Source organism: Triticum urartu, chromosome 7A (genome assembly GCF_056163025.1).
Source record: "Triticum urartu cultivar PI428250 chromosome 7A, HENAU_Tu73, whole genome shotgun sequence".
NCBI lineage: Eukaryota > Viridiplantae > Streptophyta > Magnoliopsida > Poales > Poaceae > Triticum > Triticum urartu.
Genome location: NC_141879.1, coordinates 686,421,429 through 686,438,752, shown reverse-complemented (window position 1 = coordinate 686,438,752; position 17,324 = coordinate 686,421,429). Strand labels below are relative to the sequence as shown.

Sequence of the window (17,324 nt, the reverse complement as noted above, 5' to 3'; positions counted from 1 at the left end):
CCGGAGCAGTGCGACGACTGGATTACATGTGAACACATCAGGACTTTCAGCAGTTGGTTGGAAACACGTCTCAGAGGTGACAACACTGTTTGTGATGAGCTGTACTTGTTGTCCAGGGGACCATCTTTGACTATATTGACTTACAAAGGATACGAGATAAATGGGAATACATTTTACACGATCGCCCAAGATCAAAAGAGCACCAACCAAAACAGCGGTGTCCGCTTTGACGCAGCAACCGAGAGCGGAAAGTACACATATTATGGTTACATAGTGGACATATGGGAACTTGACTACGAACATGATTTTAAGGTCCCTTTGTTTAAGGGCAAATGGGTCAATCTGTCAGGCGGCGGGGTACAGGTAGACCCACAGTACGGAATGACAACAGTGGATCTGAAAAATCTTGGGTACACTGACGAACCGTTCGTCCTAGCCAATGATGTGGCACATGTTATCTATGTGAAGGACATGTCTACCAAACCGAGAAAAAGAAAAGATAAGGAAGCGAATACATCATACGATGAGCCAAAGCGCCACATAGTTCTTTCAGGAAAAAGGGATATCCTGGGAGTGGAGGGCAAGACAGACATGTCTGAAGATTATGAAAAGTTTCATGAAATTCCTCCCTTCAATGTCAAGGCTGACCCAAGCATCCTGATAAACGATGAAGATTATCCATGGTTACGGCGCAATAAGCAAATGACACAAGCGAAGAAAAAGTGAAGACTTTCTCCCGCAACTATTATGATGATACCATGCCAACTTTGTAACACACGAGTATGCTATGCCAAATTTTTCAGAGTTCATTTGAAAACTATGAATTTAGGTCGAATTTTCTCTATAGGTGCATCTATGTTCATTTTTTAGTAAAGTTAATCACAAACTTGTGATTCACACAAATTTCAAAGAATTCAAATTTTAATTATTCAAATTTGAAAACTAATGGCACTAACAGAAAGTTTATAATTTTTCTAAAACTAATGGCACTAACAGAAAGTTTATAATTTTGCTGACCTAAAAGCAAAAAAGAATTAAAAAATAAAGCAAAAAACAAAAGAAAATAAATAATAAAGAAAACAAAACAAAAAAACTGAAAAGAAATAAAAATAGCAACAATAAGTATTTTGTTGGTAGAAACAAACTAAAATAAATAAAGCAACAAAGAAAACATAAAAACTAAAAAAGTGTTTTCAAATTTGAAAACTAATGGCACTAATAGAAAGTTTATAATTTTTATAAAACTAAAAGCAAAAAAGAATTAAAAAATAAAGCAAAAAACAAAAGAAAATAAATAATGCAGAAAACAAAACAAAAAACTGGAAAAAAATAGGCACTAAAAGCAAAAAAACAAAAAAAGTGTTTTCAAATTTGAAAACTAATGGCACTAAGATAAAGTTTATAATTTTTGTGACCTAAAAAAAAGAAATCACTAAAAAACTATAAGTATTTTGTTCTAAGTAGAAATTAAAAAATAAATAGAAAAAAAGAAAAAAATGCTTATAATATTTGTTATGACTAACTAAAATTACCAAATTAAGTATAATGATAAAACACAGTAATATTAAATAGCAGGAAAAAGAATGACTCAAAAATCAATATTTATTGTAAAGTCATTCATAAACTAGTGATTCACAAATTTTTTAAAAAATTCAAATTTAAACTATTCAAATGTTATAACTAATGACAGTAACAGAAAATTTATAATTTTTGTGACCTAAAAGAAAAAAACCACTAAAAAACTATAAGTATTTAGTTCTAAGTAGAAATGAAAAAAATAAATAGTAAAAAAATGCCACCTACTGGGCCACCACGGCCTGAATACGACTAGAAGTCCATCCATGGGCCAGGATTCAGGCCCGCAGAAGGCCCAGCAGGCCCACAGGCATAGCGGTGTGAGATTAGGCCTAGAGGCCTGCAGTTCTGAGGAGTTCGATGGAGATGGCGGGGCAGCGCTTGCGGCCGCTCCTCAGCTAGCGAGGTGGGACTAAACATCCCACCGCATCGCGGCTTTGGCAGGCGCAGGCCTTTGGTCCCGGTTGGTGGCACCAACCGGGACTAAAGGGGGGCATTGGTCACGGTTCGTGGCACCAACTAGGACTAAAGAGGGGTATTGGTCACGGTTCGTGGCACCAACCGTGACCATTGCCCCCCTTTAGTCCCGGTTGGTGCCACCAACCGGGACCAAAGGCCGCCGCTTCCCGCCCTTTGGGCTGCTGAAAAGAGGCCTTTGGTCCCGGTTGGTGGCACCAACCGGGACTAAAGGGGGCATTGGTCCCGGTTTGTGCCACGAACCGGGACCAAAGCCTTTCCTATATAACCAAACACTTGAGAAATTTCCCCCCACCCGCCATTCTTCTCCAACGCCGCCAGGCTGCTGCGTTGCTCCTCGACGCCGGCCCCTGCCCCGACGTCGTCGTCGCCTCCCCTAGCCGCCCGAGGTCGCCGTCGCCCCCCGCTCGCGTCGGCCGTGCCCTCGCCCGACGCCGCTCGCCACCCTGCCCCGACGCGCGTCGCGTGCCCCGGCCCGCCCGTCGTCGTCGCCCTGCCCCGCCCGTCGCCGTCGCCCCGCCCCGCCCGTCGCCATCGCCCCGGCCCGCCCGTCGCCCTCGCCCTGCCCCTCCGTTGGTCCGGCCGGCGCCCCTCCCCTGTTTTTTTTCATATATTATATGCTTGTGTATATTGTGTATATTGCTTCTTTGTGTATATTATGTATATATGTCAGTATATATATTGTGTATATTGCTTCTTTTCATATATTTTTTTCATATATATGTTTGTATTTTGTATTTTTCTTTTTTATAAAAATGTATATATGTTTGTATGTTCTCCGTGTATATATGTTCATATATGCAAAAGTTAGATTTAAATATTTAGAAAAGGATTATCTATATATGTTCTCTGATTTAGTACATTTTAGGTTAGTTTCATTTCTAGAAAAGTTTTATATATTTAGGAGAGGAAAAAGGAAAATAAGAAGAGGAAAAAGAAGAAGAAGAGGAGAGGAAGAAAAGGAAGAGGAGAAGAAGAAATGAATAGAGGAGAAGAAGAAAAAATAGAAAAAATTTCTATTTGTTCTTCTTCTCCTCTATTCCTTTCTTCTTCTCCTCTTTTTTTCTTCTTTTTTTTCTTCAATCTTCTCCTCTATTCCTTTCTTCTTCTCCTCTTTTTATTTCTTCTTCGTATTCTTATGTTTTATCGGGTCTGTCGTCGTCGATATACCCCTCCCGATAACTTCAACACGAGGGGGGGGTTGATATACCCCCTCCCGATAACTTCAACACGAGGGGGGGTCGATATACCCCCTCCCGATAACTTCGACACGAGGGGGGGACGATATATATACCACCTCCCGATAACTTCAACACGAGGGGGGTCGATATACCCTAAATGGCAAGTATCATCGGTGTGAGATACATGTGGCCGTCGGTGTCGGACAGTACATCCACGTCCCACAAGTGACGCGGGCATCGACCCACATCACTTGTGGGACGTGCATGTAGTGTCCGACACCGACAGCCACATGTATCTCACACCCATGATACTTGCTATTTAGGGTTTCCTCTACCGCTCGGCGACCCTGACCCTCGACGACCCTCGTTCCCGATAAAAAAAAGAGGAAGAAGAAGAAAAAAAGAGAAGAAGAAAGGACACCGACGGCCACATGTATCTCACACCCATGATACTTGCTATTTAGGGTTTTCTCTACCGCTCGGCGACCCTGACCCTCGACGACCCTCGTTCCCGATAAAAAAAAGAGGAAGAAGAAGAAAAAAAAGAGAAGAAGAAACCCTAAATAGCAAGTATCATGGGTATGAGATACATGTGGCCGTCGGTGTCGGACACTACATGCACGTCCCACAAGTGACGTGGGCTTTGACGCCCATGTAGTGTCCGACACTGACGGCCACATGTATCTCACACCCATGATACTTGCTATTTAGGGTTTTCTCTACCGCTCGGCGACCCTCGACGACCCTCGTTCCCGATAAAAAAAAGAGGAAGAAGAAGAAAAAAAAGAGGAGAAGAAAGAATAGAGGAGTTCTTACTCCTCTATTCTTTCTTCTCCTCTTTTTTTTTCTTCTTCCTCTTCTTTTTTTATCCTTGAAGCGTTGTCGAGGCCACCCCAAACCCTAGAGAAGCAGCGTCGAGGCCACTAATTAATATTAGTTCTACATTTGCCACTAATATATCCATCTGTCATGTTTGAATAATAATTGCCATGTTGTAAATATTTGTAGAAACTATGGACACCACCCGAGACGAAGTACAAGAAGAGTTGTTGGGGGACATAATTGCACGAGGAAGTGATGCCGTCTGCTCATTGTTTCTCAACAACACCGATGGTCAGGAAGCAGCTGGCTATGATTATGATGGCTCCGGTGACCTAATGCCGGTGCAAGAAGGAGACAGTGAGGACGGCTCCGGTGACCCAATGCCGGTGCAAGTAGGAGACTGTGATGACGTCTCCGGTGACCGAACCGAGTCCGGGGAGGTATATATATTATTTAAGCTTCTGCTGACTAGCTAATTGATGCATTCATTGTTTTGGTATGTACACATATTAATTAAGTCTTTGTTCTTTTTTCTAGCTCTCCGGATCGAGCACAACTTCGGTAAAGAGACGAGGCTTGAAGAAAAAGTTGAGCTCGGATGAAAAGTTTGAGATCATAGCAATCACGCCCGACGGCCAACCGATTGAACTCCTCCGGACAAAGAGCGCATTTGTTGCTCAGTGCGGGGTTTTGGTTACGGACAAGATCCCGATCAGCATCCAGCAATGGTTAAAGCGGCTACAGAAGACCCTGAGGTGTCTTATGTCAATGATATGCAGAAAAATGATCTTTGGACTAAGCTGAAGTCAAATTTCACCCTACCGCCAGAGGATGATCCGGAGAAGCTAGTTAAAGAGCAATTAATCAAGTATTTTGCTCTTAAGAGGATGGCAGAACTATTCAGGAGGTGGAAGAAAGAGCTGAATAAGTTTGTCGAAAATAAAGAGACACCAGAATTCAAGGGCAGATATGAGAAGATCAGAGATCACTGGCCCGCATTTGTGGCCCACAAGACATCGGAAAAGAGTAAGAAGATGTCAGCGACAAACAAGCAAAATGCTGCAAAGAAGAAGCATCACCATCGCACGGGGTCATGTGGCTACCTCGTAGCCCGGCCTAAGTGGGCCAAGACTGAGAATGATCTGGTTGATAAAGGGATCGAACCAGAGACAATTAACTCGCCAGATCGTTGACGGACTTGATTCTTCGGGACTGGCGGAACCTTGGACCCTGTATCAGGGAAGTGCATTTGGACGAACGATCAAATGGACATACCAGTCAAGAAGCTTCAGTAGTATATCGAAGCAGCACAGCAAGGGACGTTCGTTCCAAACAGAGAGAACGACGAGCTCACAATGGCCCTCGGGAATCCTGAGCACCCTGGACGGACCCGAGGCACGCCAGGCTCCATTCCGTGGAAGGTTGGGTTTCCGGACGCAGGCGGTTACAAATGCCACGAGAGGAGGAAGAAAGTGGAGCAGACCCAACTGCAGGCGCTGCACGCTAGGGTACAAGCGATAGAGGAACGAGAAGCAAATCGCAGCAAATGAACTGCCGAAGCTTCCCCCGAAGCTACCCCGCCATCTCAGCGGAGAAGCAGCGTGGCTTCCACCGAGCTGCTTCAGCCGGAGCATGTCTTGACGGCTCCTGCCAGCTATCCCGTGGATGCTATCACGGAGTCTCAAAATTTCCACCTTATGACGCAATGGATTAATATGAAGGTCAAGGCGGCTGTTGGATCTGTTTTTCCTACTGAACCCGGCACAACTTTTTACTGCCGGCCGATTCCAGAAGGATATGCTAGGGTGATGGTGGATGAAATAACGGAGGGATTTGAGGACCTCCAGCTTGACCACCCTACCGGTGAAGGGAGACTCGGCTGGGTTCTGCTCTGAAGACTCCATGCCTATGGCGGAAGGAGCTCATCAACCTTCCGAACCGGACGCCTCTGCCTCCTCCTCCTCCGACGACGAGTCAGGGCACTCAGCCTCCACAACCGCCTCCTCCTCCGGCGAGTGACGATCAGGGCACTCGGCCTGCTCCTTCTCCCGCGCATGGCGGCACTCCACCTCCTTCTCCGCCTGCGCTGGCGCGCCCGAGCAGCCAGCCTCCTCCTTCTCCGCCTCGTCAGCAAGGGCGGAAGAGACCTGCCGCCGCTCCGGCTGCTCCGGCGCGTTGTAGTCCTTCTCCTTCGCCTCATAAGCAAGTAAAGAAGACAACCGCTCCATCTGCTCTACCGGCGTCTAGCAGTACAGCCAGAGGCGGGAGGACATACAGATTCGGTCCTTCTCTGAAGACTCCAGAGAAGTTACCATACGAGAGGACCCCAGAGGAGAACGCCGAGATCGCGCGAGAAGAAGTGAGGAACTTATTTGAAGGGGTGAAAGCAAAGAAACGTCCACCTCCGAAGGAGAAGGTAGATCCGGTGAAAGCGAAGCGCACTCTTGTTGCCCTGACAAAACCACCCAAGTCTCCGCCGAAAGGAAACTATGAGTGCATTATTGGAAAGGAATTTGTCGAAGCGGAGCAGTCGGGAAGTACTTTCAGTGATCAAAGGCTGAAAGAACGACGAGCTGGGAAACAAATTGCCCAGCTCGGCGAACAAGCGAAGCAATCGTGCCCCCCGCTCAAGGTGCCTAGCGACATCGTCGCTAATGAGCCGAGGATGGTGCCCGGTTATAGCAATCTTGGAGATTACCTGCCCGACGATGTACATTATGATTTCATGGAGGTGCAGATACAAAGATACGAGTACGGGAAGCCTCTCGTCAAAGATGAAAGATCTCTATCAACGATGATGCGAAGATTGCATGATTGGTACTTGAAAATCTGCAGAGAGTCTGGGGGGAGGAGTACTTTGTATGTGAGAGTTAAAAAGGAGCATGACCTCGTTGGAATTGATTTGTTGCCTGTTCCATTTGAGGAGTTCTTTCAGTTTTTCAATCAATTGGCCCTCGATAAAGCAACGGTCACCTGCTACTGTCTGTAAGTAGTACTACTTCTGTCATTAAGTCTCTCTATATAGCTCAGCTCTTTCATTGCATGTATTTATAATTATCCTGACTATATTATGCAGATTGAAGATCGTCGAATTGAAGAAAAGACAAGTCGGTGATATTGGGTTCATTAACACATATCTCATAGATGCAATTGAGGTTAAATTTCATGCCGCAGATACCGAGGACAACTTGCTACGATCGTTGGTCATAAATGAAAACAAAGATATAATACTCTTTCCTTACAACTTCAAGTGAGTGTTACTGTCTTGTGCATATTCGGTTTCCCTTATATATTAGTCAAGGTTATAGTAATGTAATTGATGAGTTATGCATGCGTGTGCAGTTTCCAGTATATTCTCCTAGAGATTAAGCTTGAGCAGGGACTAGTAACCGTCTTAGACTCAAGACGAAAAGATCCCCAGGACTATGCGGACATGATTCAGATGCTCGAGAAGTAAGTTAAATCGATCATTATCCACCATATCAACAACTTTGTTCATTTCCTGATATATCAAGTAATTGTTTTCTTTGTCTGGCAGGGTTTGGAAAAATTCACCAAAAAAGCTCCAGGACTCCCGAAGAAGCTGCAATTTAGACACCCGAAAGTAAGTACTATAGTAGTATGTTCCGCGCATCTCCTATTGATTCAAGCGCTAGTTTCATCAATACCATTTGGCATTCTTGCTTATCAGTTTGATTGACCTCTATTTCTTATAAAGTGGTTGTGGCAGGAATAAGGGAATGATTTCTGTGGATACTACGTTTGCGAGTCCATCCGCCACACGACCTGTGAGCGGGGCTACTCTGACGAACAATATGAAGTGCGTAAATAACAACATTCACAATTTTATTTTATTACCATCATTTGTGTTGAGTTTCATTCATTCATATTTATATATATGTATTGACCCCCTTCTTCAAATTAGATGTTTCGGAAGCGAGATGAACTCCTAGCACCAGCTCGCATGCGAGCAATTCAAGAGGAATTGGCGGCATTCTTTCTTGACCACGTGATCGCTGAAGACGGAGAATACTATGTGGACCATGAGTCCGTATGTTAGGAGATTATATTTGTAAGAGATAATTATTGTATATATGTAGCCGATAGTGTCGGATAGATATACGAGAACTTGTTGTTCGACCAATCTCTCGGAGAAGGAGAGGTGGTCGATATCACTTCTCTCCGTATGCATATATGTTCATGACGATCTTCTGTTTCCTTCGTTTGCTTACTAGCTAGCTAGCGTGTCTAGTCCTCTCTATACGTATGTATAGTACGTAGCGTCGACTAAGCACGGACATAAAAGAGGACACTTCTCTTATTAATTATAGCTAGCTAACACAATATATGAAACACCTAAATTAACCCCCCAAAACCCCCAACCCCCCCTTAAAAAAACCCCAGCCACAGAAATGCTGACGCGTAGATGTCTATTGGTCCCGGTTGGTGCCACCAACCGGGACCAAAGGCCCTCCTGCCTGGGCTCCGTGCACAGGCCACGTGGAGGCCCATCTGTCCCGGTTCTGGATTGAACCGGGACTAAAGGGACAGGGCATTAGTACCGACCCTTTAGTCCCGGTTCAGGAACCGGGACAAAAGGCCCTTACGAACCGGGACAATAGGCCCTTTTTCTACTAGTGTACCTAGCCACATTTAAATAGTGAACGGATGCGAGGCGCCAATCGACGAGGTGTTTAATGCCGGGTGCCACATTTACGAATATGTGGCACTCGAGGCGTTGGAGTACGTGACGGTGTCATACACTCGAGTGGCTCATCATAGGGTGTCCGGCAGAGGGCCCGTCCTTAGGCCCATGAGGCCCACTACGTATCTAGCGGCAGGAGGGAGTCCGGAGGAAGGGAGCGACGTCATTGGACCTTTTTGATCCCCAAGTTGATGATGACGGCCAGCTAGATCACATATCCCTTTGTAAAACCCTTTGACTCCATCGTGTATATAACGGGAGACTCATATATCTCTTTAATCCCTCACTCAAGGTATACCCACCATCATTAACAAGCACAAGCAAAATGTAGGGTATTGCTCCGCCATGGAGGGTCGAGCCTGGGTAAATTCCTCGTGCGATCTCCGATCTGTGACTTCCAGCTACGCTAGGTACCCTACCAAGAAATCTGACGATTTTGTGCACCGTCAGTAGGTTCCTCGACACACGCGCTGGTTTATTGGAGGTAGGAGGGAAGACGTATGCCGTTTCAATGCGAAGAGAAGGCATGCATGGCGGGCATGCAGCAGGCAACGCTCTCGACAGGTGCACCGCTTCAATACCGGCTCGAGCAAGTGGTCACGTCTGCTTTGGACCAGCATGAATGTGACACTGACGCTCTAGCGTGGAATGACGTGGGCGAAGGAAAGGAGTTTTGGGTGGGCCAGCGTTCTCAGACGCTAGCGTGGCAGCAGTCTGGACTCTCTTAAACCCCCGGGTTTGCTTCTGGTTGATACAGGCACATGTTGAATGGCAAAACACATCCGAACCGTGTGATCCGAATGAATGTAGGCGATTTTAAGGTCCGCATCGGAGATGCCCTTAGTTTGGTTCTTGTACAAAGCTGCATATGGCTGGTCAAATGCGCTTTCTGGCCTGGATGTACTAGTTAGACTCTCAATATTTTGTTCGGTGGTCAGGAAGACCAGGCTAGAAAGTGTGTACATTTTTTTTGAGAATCAGAAAGTGTGTACATTTGGCAGCCTCACCTCGGCGAGTGCGAGACTGGGCTAGCCAAGCGTGCAGAAGGCCACAACCTCATTTTTTCGTTTTTCTTCACGTTTCTTGTTTTTCAATTCCATTTTTTACTTTGGTTTATACATTCAGATATTATCAATATATATATTTTTTAAAAGTTTGCATAGAAAATTAGAAAAATATTAATCTAGCATTTGAAGCAATGTTTCTCATGTATATGAAAAGTATATAATGTGTATGAAAAAGTCGATCATGTATTTTAAAATGTTAATCAATCATTTTAAAAATGTTAATCAAGCATTCAAAAATTATAAATGTGTATAGAAAAAATCCTATATATACCAAAAATGTATAAAAAATGTGTATGAAAAATATTTGATCATTTATTTACAAAAATACCAATAAAGCATTACAAAATGTTAATCAAGTACTCCCTCTGTCCCTTAATATAAGAGCATTTTTAACAATGGTGTAGTGCAAAAACGCTCTTATATTATGGGACGTAGGGAGTATTTCATTTTTTTAATTAAGCAGTTAAAAAATTAAATGTGTATAGGATTATCTTTTGTCATGTATATGAAATATTCATAAAAAAATATACAATTTTTATAAATATAAATGATCATGTATTTCAAAAAAATTATCAAGCATTTGAAAATTTTAATCAAGAACTTGAAAAATGTTTAATGTTTATAGAAAAATGTTTCTCATGTATACGGAAAATGTGTTAAAATATAGAGAATATGTATGAAAAAAGTTGGTCATGTATTTAAAAAATGATAATCAAGCATTGGTAAAATTTTAATCAAGTACTCCCTCCGTCCCATAATGTTAGATGTTTTTTGACACTGGTAGGGAGGGAGTATTTGATAAATTCTAATCAAGCATCTCTAATATGGTAAAAATGTGTATAGGAAAAAAATTCTCATGGATACGAAAACCAGTGAAAACCGACAAAGAAACTAAAAAACAAAAACAAGTACAACCAAAGAGAAATAGAAAGAAAAACCCAGTAAAATCAACAGAAAAACAAAGAAAAAGGTGAAAAAAAAAGGAAAAGTAAAAGTAGACTAAAACCAATGAAACCCAGAAAAAAATTAAGAAAACCGGTGGAAAAAAGGAAAACCTGTGAATAAAATGAAAAACCAAAAAACCTAACAAAATTTTTTTGAGGGCAATACTAAGCTTTATTGATGATAATCCACATGGAGTGGGATACAAATCGGATTGTAGAGGTTAACCAACCAAGTGTGGCGCCCCGCACCGAGAGAAAGTGCATGCTTAGCTAGACTATGAGCTTCACCGTTCGAAGAGCGGCTTTCAAAAACAAAATTACAAGTGAAATCCGAAGAACGAAGTTTAATCTCTGTAATCACAGAACCCTAAGCGCCCTGGTTGCCAAGCTTGATGTCGTCAACAACCCGCTTGCAATCCGAAGCGATGATTAAATTCCTGACGAGAAGATCCTCCGCCAGAGCAAGGCCTTCACGACACGCTATTGCTTCCAACGTGGGTGGGTCCGTTATCCCTGGAATGACATGTGTCGAATTCCCATATAGTTACCCGCCTGATCACGGCAGATAGCCGCCGCGGCACCTCGCCGGTTGCGTAGAACAGCACCATCCACATGGATTTTGATGTATCCCACCGGTGGCGCTTTGGGTCTTGCATGTGCTGACACATTTCCCTGAGGGGCAACCTGCAAAGTGCGCTGAGGAGTAGTATTACTCAGCTCTAGCTCTTTCAAAAATCTGCTGACAAATAGAGAAGTGGCCTGCGAACTCTGAGTAATCCCCTCATGTATATATTTTCACCGTGCTGTCCAGATTGCCCATAGAGTGACTGCCATACGGACGAACATACTATGATCCAAGGATGCCATGAGGGTGAAAAGCCACTGTCCTGCAGTTGGTTCAGACGTTGCGATCATGCAGTCCACCGTTTCACCATCTTCCAGAGCCCATACACATCTTGCGACTGAGCACTCAAGGAGAGAGCGTCTCCAGGAATCCCTCGGACCGCAAAAGGCACACGAGCTAGAGGTCGACATGTTGCGGTGAGCGCGGACATCCTCAGTGGGAAGGGATTGCCTAGCTAACCGCCATAGGAACATTCTGAATTTAGATGGCACCCGCACATTCCATAATTGCTTCCATGACTTCTCCTCATTTCTCCTAGTCGAGGGTCCGGCTGCTTCTTCGAGCCAAGCTCCTCTACGGTTCCGTATGGCCACCATCATCCGATACGCCGAGCAAATTGAGAACTTGCCGTTTCTCTCGAAGTGCCATGCCCAATAATCATCAAAGTTTCGGGTGCTAATGGGAATAGCTAGGATGTCTTCGACATCCATAGGCATGAAGGTTTGCTCAACTTTTTGCTTGTCCCAAGCAGCGGTGCTCAAGCTGAAGAAGTCCGAGGCCAGCCTTGCCGGGTTAGCAATCTTGCTACCATAGGAACATAGCATTTCATCTCTAGGGATCTAGTTGTCTGACCATACATCCGTGGAATTCCCGTTATCAATGCGCTTAATAAGACCAAGCTTCAAAACATCAACTCCTTCTTTGATAGCCCTCCAAATTTGACTTGGACGGGATCCCAACTGTGCTTGCAAGATCGTTGAGTCTGGAAATTACACGCTCTTGAGAATTTGGGCGCTCAACGAGTTTGGTTGTTGCATGATCCTCCTACCTTGTTTAGCTAGCATGGCAAGGTTAAAAAGCTCAAAATCTTTGAAGCCTAAACCCCCCATCGCCTTTGGTTGTGTCATCGCCTCCCAGGATACCCAACTTGGTTTCCGGTGTCTGTTTTTGCTTCCCCACCAAAACTTCCTTATTAGCATGTTTAGGTGTTCACATAGTCCCCTCGGGAGTTTAAAACAAGACATGGAGAAAACGGGGATGGCTTGTGCCACCGATTTAACCAACACTTCCTTGCCTGCTGCCAAGAGTGTTTTCTCGATCCATCCTTGAATTTTGCTCCATAATCTATCTTTCAAAAACTTGAAGGCTCCATTCCTTGATGAACCAACATCAGAAGGCATACCCAAGTACTTTTCATTTAAAGTTTCATTGGGGACTTGAAGGGTTTGCTTGATCTCATCTCTAATACTTTCCGGAACACCCTTACTGAAAAATATTGAGGATTTACCATAATTTATGCGCTGCCCTGTTGCTTGGCAATAAACATCCAAGACCTGGTTAACCTCATCTTCTCCCACACTATTCGCCTTGAAAAACAGCAGGCTGTCATCTGCAAAAAGAAGATGGTTTACATGCGGCGCCGAAGGTGCCACTTGTATTCCCTTAAGGTTTGATGACTCAACTCGAGATTTTAACAGGCACGAAAGGCCCTCTGCTGCCAACAAGAACAACTATGGGGAGATTGGGTCCCCCTGTCTGATTCCACATGAAGGAATAAACTGCTCCAACTTCTTACCATTGAACATCATCGAGAATTTTACTGAAGTAACCATGCCCATGACAATCTCCACCCATCTTTGTGTGAAACCAAGTTTCACCATAATAGCTCGAAGATATGCCCACTCTACCCTGTCATAGGCCTTCATCCTATCCAGCTTAAGAGCACAATGTTGATTCTTCTTTGCTTTGTTTCTCTTCATAAAATGTAGGCATTCATACGCTGCAATTATGTTGTTAGTGATCAATCTACCCGGAACAAAAGCTGACTGCTCCGGGTTAATAATATCAGGGAGTACCACTTTTAGCCGGTTCGAGATCACCTTTGAAGCAATTTTATATAAAACATTGCAAAGACTGATTGGGCGGAATTGGGTTAACTGGTTTGGATCTTTTACCTTGGGGATCAAGACTAGAATAGTCTCATTGATACTTTCTGACGACTCATTCCCTTCTACTATACTCAGCACCATCTTTGTGACTTCTTCACCACACACACCCCAATGTCGTCGGAAAAAATGAGCGGGAAAGCCATCGGGTCCAGGTGACTTCATGGGGAACATTTGAAAAAGGGCCTCTTTCACCTCCTATTGTGAGTAGGGCGCATTTAGTTGAGCATTCATCTCGTCCGTTACTTTCCTTGGCACTGTACCAATCACTCTCTCCATATCATGAACTCCCTCCGAAGTGTAAATGTTTACATAAAAAGAATTTACCATGTCCTCCATCTCTTCTGTTTCCTCCGTGAGGTTACCATCAGGTCGCAAGAGAGCTTTTATCTTATTCTTCCTCCTTCTTCTACTCGCTCGTAGGTGAAAGAAATAGGTATTTTTGTCCCCATGAGACAGCCACTTAACTCTAGCCCGTTGACGCCACAAGATCTTCTCGCGGTGGTATAACTCGACCAGCCGGTCCATCACTTTTGTCTCAAGGTGAGTCGGCCCCATCCTGCCTGGCTGGGAGCGCAAAACATCAAGATCAGACTTTAGCTTTTTTATCTCTGCTAACACTGATCCGAACTCCGTTCGGTCCCGGACTGCTAGACCCTTCGACAAGTCATTCAGCTTCGCCTTTAACTCCTTCACCGTGTTAGCAACAGCTTTGTTCCAATTTTCGTTGACGAGTTCAAGAAAGTCAGGGTGTCGTTCCCACATAAGCTCATACCTGAATGGTTGTGGTCCCTTATTAACCACACTCTCATCAGCAAGAGTTAAAACAATTGCCGCATGGTCCAAGCTAGCTGTGTTCTTGTGTTCGAGCTTTGCAAACGGGAACGCTAATGACCAAGCCGGTGAGGCAACAAACCGGTCCAGCCGTACACGTATGAACGTGCCTCCTGTGACTCTCTTTTCAAAAGTCCAAGGATTTCCCTGATAACCAATGTCCACTAATCCGCATGTATCGAGTGCATCCCGGAACGCATCCATCTGCGCCTGGCTCCTGTTACCAATACCATCGTGTTCTTTTGCTCTTAAAACTTCGTTGAAATCCCCCAAGGCCGCCCAAGGCAGAGCACTGGAGCTGGATATACCCCTCAACATATTCCACGTTTTGAAACGCTCGTTTGCCTGGGCCTCTCCATAGACAAAGGTAAATCTTGCATGAATTCCTAGCAAAGAATCCACTTCCACATCCACATGGTACTCTGAGTAACCAATAATTTCAACCTTTATTGAGTCATTCCAGAACAAGCCTATGCCACCACCCCTACCAGAACTACTAACAGCAAAACCTTTATTGTAACCAAATGATTCTGCTAAATTTTCTACACGAGTACCCTCTAATTGAGTCTCAACAATGCATACAAGAGAGGGGGCAAACTGCTTCGCCATATTGCGAAGCTCTCGAACCGTCGCTGGTTTGCCAGCACCACGACAGTTCCACACTAGGATACTCATTGGGCCCGGCGGCGCCTGTCAAAGGGGCCCGCCTCATTTGGTTTTGCTGCTGCATTGCTTCCTTCGCTTTCTTCTGATGCTTTGACTCTCTTCGGGTCCCTCTTGGGGGGCGGACTGGTAGGGTTTGCTGATGACGGCACAATCGCTAGTGGATTGTCAAAAAATTTCAGTTGTTGTTGAATGCCACTTCCCTGGATAACTTCTTCCCTGCCTCCTCTCTTCCTGCTTGCCTCAAACATATCAATATCCTCCTCCGTGCCAGTCTGGTCAGTGATAGCAGTTTCCATGTCCACCGGCTTTGTCTGCCATGCGTCCCCAGCTGTTGCCCTTCCACCTCGAGCGCCTCTTCCTCCCCTACGTCCCCGACCCCCACCGGGGCCAGTTCCCGTCCGCATTGCCCATGTAGCCCGGAGATCTTTGAAGTACAAGGCCGACGGTGGATGAACTCCATCACCGTGTTCCTTAAACACATGGACAAGGTGCCAGCAAACTGCACACCAATCCGGTAGTTTCTCGTAGCGGACTCTGTAGATCTGGCGTGCGAACTTGATTGTAACCAGCGAATGAGGAAAAACTATAAAAATGGACCAGCCCAGTACCTAAACGTGGGGGGTAAAACCCTTAGCGTGAAATATGTTAGTGTTGCTTTTGAGCGAGATATAACATTTGCCCTTTTTAGTGCAAGTGTTTGGTTTATCGTTTTTAAGAGAAAAATGTTTAGTTCCTAAACTGGTTTGGATAGATTTTAGGTTTAAATGCTTAGCCCGTGAGCCTATCTATCAAGAACAAAGTCTTCTAGTTATTGTCCGATAAAAGCTATGTCACCCTTATTACAGGATAGATCCACCGCTTGCCTACCGTGTCGTATGTTCTGAGTGGCCCGACCCAATAATGTTGCCTTCTACAATTTGGGAACTTTCCATGCATTCTTTGCAACATTTCATCCATTTTGTTCTTTTATTGCTTTTCTCCACCGGTTTATGGTTTCATCGGTTTTTTATTTTTGTTTAAAAAAATTATTTCTCATTTATTCCTCATATTTTATTTTATTATTCTTGATACACGTTGACATGATTTCATATACTCGATAAACATTTTTCAAATATAGGTTAAACATTTTTTAGACACATTTAAATATTTCTCAAATGCAAGTGAACATTTTTAAAAAGTTTTCTAAATACATGTTAAGTATTTATGAAATGCAAGTTAACGGTTTTCTTAAATACACGGTGCAAGTTATGAAATACATGGTGAATCCTTTTTAGCACAAACATTGTTTTTTTTAAATACATGTTGAACATTTTTTAAATACATAGTGAACATTTAAAAAAATACATGATGATCATTTTCTAAACACATGATGAACATTTAAATACATGGTGAATGTTTTTCGAATAGATGATGAAAAATTATGTAATACATGGTAAACATTTTTTAATATACCACGAACGTGTTTATAGTACATGGTAAACATTTTTAATAAATACATTAATGCTTTTCATAAAAAGGCATGATGAACATTTTCATAAATAGGTTAACACATTTTTTAAGTACAAAGTAAACATTTTATGATTTTCAAACATAAGATGGTTAACTAAAAACAGTTTTTGAAAGATATAGGAACACTTTTCTAAAATGTTTTGAAAGAAAAATTAAAGACAAAATTGGAAGTGAAAAAACTGTATATAACTTATATGCTTACGTGCGTTCACATAGAGGGTGTGTGGTAGATGCATGTGCTCCTTCCCACAAGAAGAAACATTAAAGCTGCTACATGCTTATCATGAAAACTATTATTAAGAGGTATAGACAGCATGTATGTTTTCCATTCTAAACAAATTATCAGCCACTGGATTATCATCTCCCTTCTATCAGCAATATGCAAATCGAATTTTTGTAACAATAAAACCCATCTAATAAGCCTATGATTAACACATTTCTTTTCTCTAAAATATTTAATAACAACATGTACTATTGGGAAAAGGCTTATAGGTGGCCTCAAATTAGTGGCGGGCATGGTTTGGAACCCGCTACTGCTATTTAGAAAAACTAGTAGTGGCGCTGGGATAGGGTCATCCACTTCTTTAACATGAACAAGTGGCAGGCAAGAAATATGCCCACCGCACATATGTTTCGACAACCCGCGTCAAGTTTCTCCAAAAAAATCCAAAAGTTTGCAGTGGTGGGCATTAAAACCAGCCCGCTACACATATCATAAGTCAGAAAATACTTGAAAACACATGTTTACTAAACG

General features: G+C 43.5%; 1 protein-coding gene across 1 annotated transcript; it reads right to left on the bottom strand.

Annotated features, from left to right (window-relative positions):
- Nucleotides 1–13,759: 13,759 nt before the first annotated feature.
- Nucleotides 13,760–15,004, bottom strand: LOC147961519 (uncharacterized). The gene has a single exon (XM_087533839.1). It carries the CDS (start codon nucleotides 15,002–15,004, stop codon nucleotides 13,760–13,762), a length of 1,245 nt encoding a protein of 414 aa, XP_087389965.1.
- Between the last annotated feature and the right edge of the window lie 2,320 nt (nucleotides 15,005–17,324).

Coding starts and splice junctions, on each gene's coding strand:
- LOC147961519 (XM_087533839.1), bottom strand. CDS start 15,004: ATGGCGAAGCAGTTTGCCCCCTCTCTTGTATGCATTGTTGAGACTCAA.